Source organism: Fomitiporia mediterranea (genome assembly GCF_000271605.1).
Source record: "Fomitiporia mediterranea MF3/22 unplaced genomic scaffold FOMMEscaffold_4, whole genome shotgun sequence".
NCBI classification, from domain to species: Eukaryota; Fungi; Basidiomycota; class Agaricomycetes; order Hymenochaetales; family Hymenochaetaceae; genus Fomitiporia; species Fomitiporia mediterranea.
This window is the reverse complement of record NW_006760389.1, coordinates 899,353-909,121: the sequence shown is the minus strand read 5'-3', so window position 1 is coordinate 909,121 and position 9,769 is coordinate 899,353. Positions and strand designations below refer to the sequence as shown.

The 9,769-nt window shown below is 41.7% G+C and overlaps 2 protein-coding genes across 2 annotated transcripts; one reads left to right on the top strand and one right to left on the bottom strand.

Moving 5' to 3' along the window:
• Positions 1-4,373: 4,373 nt before the first annotated feature.
• On the bottom strand, positions 4,374-5,960 carry FOMMEDRAFT_132672 (uncharacterized protein; the record flags this gene model as incomplete). Its single annotated transcript, XM_007264500.1, has 4 exons — positions 4,374-5,030; positions 5,098-5,296; positions 5,344-5,807; positions 5,862-5,960. 4 exons carry the CDS (start codon positions 5,958-5,960, stop codon positions 4,374-4,376), a joined length of 1,419 nt encoding a protein of 472 aa, XP_007264562.1.
• Positions 5,961-6,289: 329 nt separating this feature from the next.
• On the top strand, positions 6,290-9,667 carry FOMMEDRAFT_104944 (MFS general substrate transporter). The gene is made up of 16 exons (XM_007264499.1): positions 6,290-6,759; positions 6,835-7,217; positions 7,273-7,299; positions 7,365-7,393; positions 7,448-7,496; positions 7,557-7,634; positions 7,688-7,772; positions 7,826-8,259; positions 8,320-8,416; positions 8,471-8,663; positions 8,729-8,786; positions 8,840-8,871; positions 8,933-8,950; positions 9,016-9,083; positions 9,140-9,246; positions 9,324-9,667. Exons 2-15 carry the CDS (start codon positions 7,042-7,044, stop codon positions 9,221-9,223), a joined length of 1,428 nt encoding a protein of 475 aa, XP_007264561.1. The 5' UTR covers positions 6,290-6,759; positions 6,835-7,041; the 3' UTR covers positions 9,224-9,246; positions 9,324-9,667.
• The last annotated feature ends 102 nt before the right edge of the window (positions 9,668-9,769 follow it).

Genomic DNA, 9,769 nt, shown 5'->3' with positions numbered 1-9,769 from the left:
ACTGTCTACCAGAACTATTGTTCAGATCTGAGGGGATTCTAAGAAGGGAGCTAAGAGGACAGGAACCTGAAGCTAGTACTTAGAACATCCTTTAATAAACTACTACTTGTTCTAAAGGGAACATACAGCTTACTTAACCTTGTTGTCTAAGAGGGTGAGTATATACACTAACATTTCCTCATTAACCTCTCTCTTTCAACAAGGACAGACTCATGTCCTTAGCTGTGAACTCAGCTGAGACTATCCCTACTTAATACTATAGACAAACTACTAAGTAGTAAACAGGGCTGAATAGTGTTCTAAACATTCTAAGATCTTAGAACACAGAAGTAGCAGGTCAGATTGTACAGATTTAGACTCAGATAAAGTACAAAGAGAAGAATCAAAAGAATCAGAAGAAATAAGAGAACTATCTACTTTTGTTTTTGACTTTTTTCTTTCTAATAAATAATTTTGTTGATTTACTTTTTCTACTTTTTCTACTTTTCTTACTTTATTTACTTCTAATCCTACAGTGTCTATTGAATCAAAAGTAGCTATTAAAAAATCCAAGTCATAGCCCTTTAGTACTACATTTACTGTTAGGCCTTCACAAAATCCTAGAGTATATAGTCAGAGTATAGGAGTTCTGAGGTGACTTCTGGATTTGTAGAAAAGGCTTCTTACTACAAATCCTGCTTGTAACTTGTTATTACTCTAATGATCTAACAGATATACTATTACTTCTGTAGGTAGTCCTTAATCTAATACTCTGACTTTCTGTAGGTAAAGTATGCTCCTTACTTTTAGGCTTCTCTAATGTCTATCAGAACAGATTGATTACAAATTATAGACAGATCAATCTGTAGGTTTAGAACTGTCAGAGCTAGACACATGTGTAAGCATTCTGTACAGACTTAACACATCTAAGCTACAGCTTGGTTGAAGGAAATAGTGTATGTCTTCTACTCAGTGTAAGTAATCAGTTCTAGCATCATTCTGAGAATCTTATTAACTAGTTCTAGGTGAAGAGCTTTTTCAAGTATTCTAATAAGAACATTATCAAACCTAAACACAAATCCTACCTTCTAGGCCAGGATATTAAACTTCTGAAAGAAGGTATTAGTAGAATGTTTGCCCTGTCACAGAGACACAAGCTTGTTCTACACATTGTGCTTCTTATTTAGATTGATAAAGAAAGTACAGAGCTACCTTATGAATTCTGAATATGACTCATTGTTCTGAAGTCAGATCAGGCTTCTAATCTGATAGCCTTTGATCCAGTTCTAAGCCCAGGTGGCTGTATTGCCTTCCTTCTATAGTTGCTGAAGTCTGGTCCAGGTACAGTCTGGGGGATCTTGGTCACAGAGTCACGCTCCACATAGCCCCTATTTTTTGCTAAAAAAGCACATGAACACTTACTTTTTCAAGGGCTATCATATACTGTATTTACCTTTTAAAGTTGTTGTGTGGTTGGCTCAACCAAGATGCCCCAGACTGTACCTGGACTGGACTTTGGCAACTATACTTCCTTCATGAAGGAGAGGACAAATAGGACACAATCAAGATCTGAGAATAGATCAGTCAAAATAGTAGTTATATATAGTTTGACTTAGTGCTAGAAGTCCTTAAAGTGCTATCTATTAAAGTCTAAAGGGTAGACTACATACACTTTCTTTCTAGAACAGGTTGTAACTTCTGAAACAACTAGAACAGGTTCTAAAGAGGCTAAAGGTATATAGTTAGTAAAAGTCTCTTAGATAGAGGTCTACACATATTAAGCTAGGTCTGCTCATAACTACTGATCTGGCAGGACAGTAGGGGTGGCAGTAGGGACTGGTGTGGTTAGGGGGATCCATAGTATCCATACTACAGATGAACTTTCCCACAGTATCCATACTAGTAGATAAATTCCCACGGTTTCCGTGGTTTGTATGGTTTCCAGTGTAGCATGTCACAGTAGCATAACAAAATATAGTTACTCACTCATTTGCCTGTCTGTCTTGCTAAAATCTCAAAGAAACACAAACCCTATATCATAATTATTCTATGTCTGAGGATCAGCCTCTTCTCCTTTCAAATTTTCCCTATAAGAAGTATTACAACATGACTGGAGTGCCAGTTACTCTGGATGCTTCTTCTCTCACATTCTGATCACAGCCATCACAAGAAGCTCTTTGTATAGGGCCAGTAGCAGAAGCTCCTACAGTACAGCTATTAAGACCTAGACAAAGGATTCAGAAAACACTGTCTGTTACTAGGATGAGTAATGCTGAAGTTTGGTCAATGTCAGATAAAGAAATAGTTGGTAAGCTATTAAAATGTATTCTTTTTTTCTTATACTAATTAGAGGCTAAGAGGATGCAAATGGATTGAAATTTGATTTATTTCTCTTTTTTCATATTTATGGAAAACAAAAAAAAATTAATTTCTTGTATAATTTTCATTTAAATACCCATGTAATATTTTATCTTAGCTTGTATATGATTAATTTTACATAATTGTGTAATATAAGTACAAAATAGCATAAAAAATCTAAATGTTATATACAGGAATTGAACTGTGGCACAGTAACCACAGTTCATCTGGTAACTGTGGGAATTCCATCTGTGGTTCACCTTATCTGTAGTGTGGATCAAATAAACCACAGATGGATACCATGCCAGTCCCTAGGTGGCAGTTAGTGTAAGAGGGTCCATGTTTACACTACAAAGGAATCAGCACTAAACTAAAAGGGGTAATAAATAGAAGAAGGGTAGCAAAAGTTTAAAAGGGTTTAGAAAGTTTAAAATTTAAAAATGTAAAAGGGTTAGGACAAAGAAAAGAGATCAACACAATGGCAAGTACTAATGCTTGAAACATAGGAGAGTTGTAGGGTGGTAATGAGTAGTCTTGATCTAATATTAGCAATAGTATAGAGGGGACCTGAAGGCTTAGTAAGGGGACTCAGGCTACAACTATCTTACACAATAGAAATACAGAATGTAAGTACTAGAACATAGTTAGAACTTGTAGAACAAGTAGAGAGAGAGAGTGAGACAAGAGTAGAGTATATAGAGTAAGCCTAAGAGTACAGGACTACCTAGAGTAGACAAGATCAAGACTACTAGACTAGTCTGATCTTGTATACCTATATATACTAAACTATACAAGAGTACTCAGAGAGTATAAGCTACTAAGAATGATGAGCCACAAAGAATGAAAGAAAGGAAGGTTAAAGATAAAGGTACAAAGAATGAAGGGATGGACAAAGGGTAAGAGACCATAGAATGAACAAAGAATGAAGGGGTGGTTAAAGGAATGGAATAGTAAAGTAAGGAAGGGTAGTAGTAAGAGTCAGCATGTATATAGTTTATAAACAGTACCCCTGAGGGACAGAAGTCCCAAGTTCTAGTGTAGAAGAGTGCAGAACCCTTGAAACTGAAAGTACAAGAGTAGAAAACTGTAACACATATCTTATATTCCTTCACACTAGCCAACTTTTCTGTTCCCTCAAAGAACTTTGTAATGTTAGAGTCCTTCATTATAGTGTTAACAAAGGTATGTGTTGTAGACAACATTGTAATAGGTTTGGGGGAAGAGGGAGGTTTAGGGCTTGGTAGTCTAGTAGGAGGTGAAGGTGTTCTGTAAGAGCAAGTGTGTGGGAGCATTCAATAGGCACTAAGGCTCATAACCTTTTAACAAGTATAGTAGGAGTACCCTAAGTACTCTCTCTTATTAAGACATCAAGCAAGTGTCTGCCTTATATACTACATAGTGAAGTCTGATAATCTGAGACATTCCAAGTACAGTAACTCTACATAAGGTAATTGGGGATTTCCTAATCCAGAGCACAATCTAATAGAGTATATTCAGGTTTATTTTTATTTTTTATTATTTTATTTTTATTATTTTATTATTTTTCCTTGCTACCCTCAAAGGCTTGGACACAAGTAATTGTACACAATACACTGGCAAACAGCATCAAACAGATATAAACTGTGAGAGGTCTCAAGGCAAGGAACTTCACTTAACATGCCTGTTCTCACCTTCTCATCAGCTACAATACACTGGATTACGTTAGTACCTAGAACATCTTTTCTGATAACATTTCTCCTAGTTTTCTTAGACCGTATTTTACAATCAGGTAGCAGAACATTCATTCAAATTAACTGCCATATAACAAGTATTACTGTTTGATAAGTCAGTTCAATGTACAGTCAGTTTGTGTGAGAGCATCCTCAAAACTCGCGTTGTCAAACTGCACATCTGTTTTGATTGTATCATATTGTGAATGATTACGACTCGGGTGTCCCAGGCAGCACTCCGCTCACATAGGACATATTAAAATCAGTCAATTGCAAAGGCGTTGTTCGGGTGGTGCACAAATAAATAAACACCTATCCACCAAGCGGTTACCTCAAGTGAAATACTTGAACAGTATACCCTGTACTGGCAACAAGAGCTCCACTCCAAGGTTCAACCGTGACGACTGGTTCGCCCTGGCTGGTTTCGTGTATATCTAATTCCAGCTCCGCTATGGGCTGTTCCTCCTCGGAGAACAGCGAGAAACACCTGAGATTTCTTCGGAAGCACACAAGATACCCTGAATTTGAGACGCAGTGCGAATCCCATGGTAAATGATGTGCGGAAGAGCGCGTCGTGCTTTTCAGGACGAGCTGCAGTCTATCCGCTAGCGTGTTATCTCCTTCGGAGGATGAGTAAAGTTGGACTCTGAATGTGAGAAATACCTTTGGCATCTCCCATAAATTGCCGTAACCAACAATGTACATCTCTGCGGGAGCATTCTCCATCCAAGTTGGGGTGAATAGGTGTGTGGTGAGCATCCACGGTCCATCATTATTCACAGGAGATAACGTAAGGACGGAACCTCTTTCCAGGTTATAAACGAAAGTATTCCATATTCGGTAATCGGAGGCTGATGACCATTGCTCATCAAGAATTGATAACGGGAGAGCGACCACGGAAAGACCATTCCGTAGTTTCGTAGTAACAAGGAGGTGTCTTGAGTGAATGTTTGCAGAACGTACATCTATATTACTATTGGTTCCCTAAGAGAAACATGTGAAACAACGCTCATTCAAGCCATGTAACTTGATGTAAGAATTCGCCACTCACAGATGAGTCTACAAAGGTTAGAAACACGCCTCTCTTCGTCCTCCAGTTCACGATAACAGTTTGACAGTGATGCAGAAGGAGAGCCAGACAGAAGTCATCTTGTATTGAAAGACGAAAGATACTTGTATATGGCAAACCTGCTGTATATACAACATCTACAGTGCCTTCCTCCACCCGATAGCGGAAGACGCGCAGATACCTTTGTTTGTTATAGCTTTAGTCATTGAGATCGGGGAATACACTCACGTAGTCTCATCTTCGGGAATAATAAATTCTGCAACGATCACAATATCCGATCCGCTTTCTAACGTATGGAAGTCAAAAGACGAGCACTGGTAATCACCATGGAATTCAGGAGCCTGCCAGGCGCACGAGGCCGTTTCCAATGACCATAACTCGAGTCGACCCGAATTGAGGACTAGGAGTTGTCTTCCACCCGGAAGTAGCCGCGCCATCATCGGTACACGAGAACCATACTGTGGGGACTCGATCTGTAATGACAAACCGTGAAAGACGCGGAGCTTGCCAGCCTTCCTCCAGGAATGAAAGCATTTAACAGCGTCAGTCACGATCGTCTTAAGACTGTTGACTGTTAGGTCCCTGCAGGACTGGTAAGGAGGAAGATTCGGCGAACACGCAACATCAAAATTATGGAGAAGCCTCAACCATACTAAGCGAGTGTTACACAAACGGCTGAATTGCTTGCATGTCTAAACAAAGATGTCGTGTATCTGAATGACTCTGTTTTGGGGGGATTTACTCACCATCTCTAGGCACAGAACACCCTCGATTGAGCAATGATGTACGATTTCTGCAAGAAGTTCGTCTGGTAAAGTCAGCAGGGAGCAAAAGTTCTTCGACATAAATGTTAGGCGTTCTGTAACAATATTAATGTCGAATTCTCCGGGGTATTCGGCCTTATAAGACCTGACGGGAACAGTCTGCAGCACATAACGGAGCCAATCATACTATAAGCAAATGGACATGTCAAGTATGCTGTCCGATGATGCTAGGATGTCCTCTCTTTGCGCTGCGTGACACAGAAGAGCAAAGTGGTCGCTGCAAGCGCGCAATAACTGATCGACTGAGATTTTGGGGGGACCGTGGGAATGCGCGTCTCGCAGAACCGAAAGTAGGACTACCCATTATTCCGTGTCTTCAATTCCGACCCAGCCGACCCAGCCTACAAGACAAATGACGAGAACGGAAACAATTACATTTCAAGACACTAGCAAGCTAATATTTTCATTAGTTTGCTCTAAAGCAAGACGTTCATGCAAGCGCACCTCCGAAGGATCGCCTTGCTACCAATCAGAGCAGTACTAGTGACTACATTGTGCTGGTACATGGAGGGCGCTTGCATGTGTCGTCACGAGGCTTTTCAATAGATCAACACGATTTGAATGGAATCGCTGGGTATGCAACCGTTAAGGCAAATCGGCTTTGTCGGTCCTTACGGATCTTAACATGAGGTCACCAACTTACCGCGGTCCAGCCGGAACAACATTTTCGACTTTCTTATACTTCAGCTGCGACGCAGACAATCGTGCCATCCAGCAACTTTACTACGAATCTGCTCTGTGTACGGTGATCCACCTTGGTGCTTTGTTTTAATATTTACCGTATTCGCGTGTTCGCCCAGTACATTGTTTAATCTTACACGTAAGTCGTTGTCATCGTTCGTAATAGCGAGCTTCCTTTTGCTCATCAAAGGACCTTCTTACGCCACCTGTATAGTGGATTTCGCTGGGCCTAAAAATCAGCCCTTGAACGCGTGTCAAGTTCCCTTTCTTTAGAAAGCGGTTCAGAGGTTGTCTTCATTCACTTCTACCCTCCTACTTCTACTCTCTGCTCCAAAGGACGTTATTATCAGTCATCTTCTAACAAGTATCTAGCCCCCGTTCGACTGGTGGGTGGAGACGCTCAGGGTGCTTCGACGCAATAATGCAGAAGGAGGAAGTCTCTGACCCAGAAGACGGGTCTGTGTCGATTCAATACATAGAAGGAGAAATAAATGTGAACACTACATCTGGCAATGCCAATAGTATTCAGACCCCTCGACAAAATGATGCATCTTGGAGCGGTGGAAGGTTCTGGGCGTGGGCGACAGTGGTTTCTGCGTAAGGCCTTGCTCATGACCTGTCTTCATTTCAAATAATTTAGCACATGTATCAGATTCATCATCCAGTTCGCTGGATTTGGGTGATTATTATTCCGTTTCGTTTGGATGGCGATTAACGGAGTGTTGTATTTTTTTTGTTATACAGCTATGCCAATGCGTTCGGAGTCTTTCAAGGTAGGATTTTGTCGCCGTAATAACCCCTTCGGTACTAAATCATGAGTAAACAAGACTTCTATGTACGTGAATTTTTGACATCAAGCTCGTCATCGCAGATTAGGTACGCGGTTCTTTAACTTAGACTCCAACTCGCCTACTCACCGTGTTGTATCTGAAATAGCTGGATCGGCAGCACCCAAACCTTTTTTATGTTGACCATGGGTATATTCACCGGCCGCCTCTTTGACAAGGGTTACTGGTGATGGATATTCGAATTTCGTGCTGATTGTAAAGGCTTACATCGTCACTCAGCTATCATCTTGTATATACTGGAACCATCCTGCTTGTATTCAGCCTATTCATGCTTTCTCTGGCGAGGCCAGAACAGTACTATCAGGTAGGATAAATGGCTTGGAATTGGTATCACCTTTACATTGTTTACACCTTCAGGTGTTCCTCGCACAGGGGCTTGGTGTTGGAATGGGTGCAGGTCTCTCGTACACACCCTCCCTTGCTGTCCTAGCACAGCACTTCCCCAGCCCACACGCCCGAGCCCGTGTAATGGGCATTGCAACAGCAGGTTCTTCACTTGGTGGGCTCACACATCCAATACTACTGAATCAGCTATTTCATCACAACAACGACGGCGGTATTGGTGAGACGCGGAAGGTATTTGCTCGCGGCACTCGCGCAAGCGCTGGCCTCGTTGCGGGACTACTGCTTATCGCCCTGCTATTTCTGCGGACGAAATACCCGAATAAGGACGGCATTGAAATGACTGATGAAGATCGAGAAAAAGAAGGTCATGAAAGAAAGCCGATGAAACTCAAGCCAATGGTTGTGAAGTTCGCATCGGATTGTCCTTACGTTTACTTTGTTATCGGGTAAGTGAATAATGTTGCGGTGGGATGTACAATAATGCTCCAACTGAGTGTTCGCTCCAGAATGACATTATACGAGATGGTATTCTTCTTCCCAGCTTTTTACCTGCAACTCGATGCCATCAAGCGAGGCCTAGACCCTACCTTTGCTTTCTATTCTGTACGTACCTGCTTTGGAAATTGAGCACAAGAATTCTGACAAATGGTGGTACAGCTATCAATCCTCAATGGCGTCTCGTTCTTTGGTCGACTGGTCCCTGGCTTCTTTGCACGTCCGCTTGGCGTTGCCAACATGTTTGTATTTTCAACGGCAGGCGCGACTGTCCTCATTTTCTGTATGCTTGCTGTGCGGACTATTCCCGGTGTTGCAACATTCGCAGCGTTATATGGCTTCTTCTCGGGTGCATGTAGGTGTTTCGTCCTTCCTGCCACCAATGTAGACAATGTAATGAAAACGGACGTGTTGTTTTAGTTATTACTCTCATGAGTCCAATGCTTGTTCTACTAGCAGAGGGCCCAGCTGAAATAGGGTATGTCCTGACTTCATGACTGTAACCGATACCTGATTTATACTGCAATACAGAGCCCGAATGGGCATGTGCTTTGCATTCACAGGTCAGTTTCTATATTTATCCCTTTATGAGAATTGCTACCTATCGAATAATATTCTTGACAGGGGTTGGAAGCTTGATAGGTTTGCTGGCTAAACTCACTTTGATTCTTATCCTTGGATAGCTCAACTCATGATCGAATTACCAGGAACACCGATTGCAGGTGCACTACTCACATCAAGGTTCCTCTGGTGGCGGCCCATCATCTTCAGTGGCGTAAGTGGCGTACCATAACGCAAACCTTCGTTCAGTACCCAATTTTTCGCTCGCAGATCATCTGCGTTTTCGGATTTGCCTTGTTCATGGCTTGTCGTATAATACTGGGAAGACGAAAAGGATCCGCTTGGCTCGTCTAGGCCTTCGAATAGTCTTACAATATGTAAGTAATGCGTTATCAATTTGTTCACCAAGATCTTCGTGGTTTACAATACTTATTGCAAACTGTGATTCGTAAAGGAACAGATCATGTACATGAGTGAACGGCTCTTCGTTTCAATCGGACATGACACGGACCATTGCCGCAAAATGTGCGATCCCGAATTTGAAATGTACCTACGTGCCTGTGCACAGCGTATTGAGTCCGTCGATAAGCAAGAACTTTTGCGTTTTGCCACCGATGGGACGCAACATCGCCACTTTAATCCTTATTCTTCTGACTGTCCTGCTTACTAGTACCAGTGGTCCCTCTTCACGGCACAATTGTCTCAGTACACTTCTCAGAAACGTCGGTCCCATGCATGGAGTAGCAATTAACCTGCTGTTTATAAAGGATATCCCAATTTTACTAAGCTTTTGTTACCTGCACTTGAGACCGCCAGATCCTTTCCAGAGCCCAGATCAACATGTCCGAGTTGTCACCGCTTCTTCCAGTATCCATCTTTTTCACGGATCAGATATACACA

Bases quoted from the DNA above. Each gene is read 5' to 3' on its own strand.
- FOMMEDRAFT_104944 (XM_007264499.1), top strand. From the start codon at position 7,042: ATGCAGAAGGAGGAAGTCTCTGACCCAGAAGACGGGTCTGTGTCGATT. The intron at 7,218-7,272 runs GTAAGGCCTTGC...CACATGTATCAG, and splicing joins TGGGCGACAGTGGTTTCTGC to ATTCATCATCCAGTTCGCTG. The intron at 7,394-7,447 runs GTAGGATTTTGT...TGAGTAAACAAG, and splicing joins TGCGTTCGGAGTCTTTCAAG to ACTTCTATGTACGTGAATTT.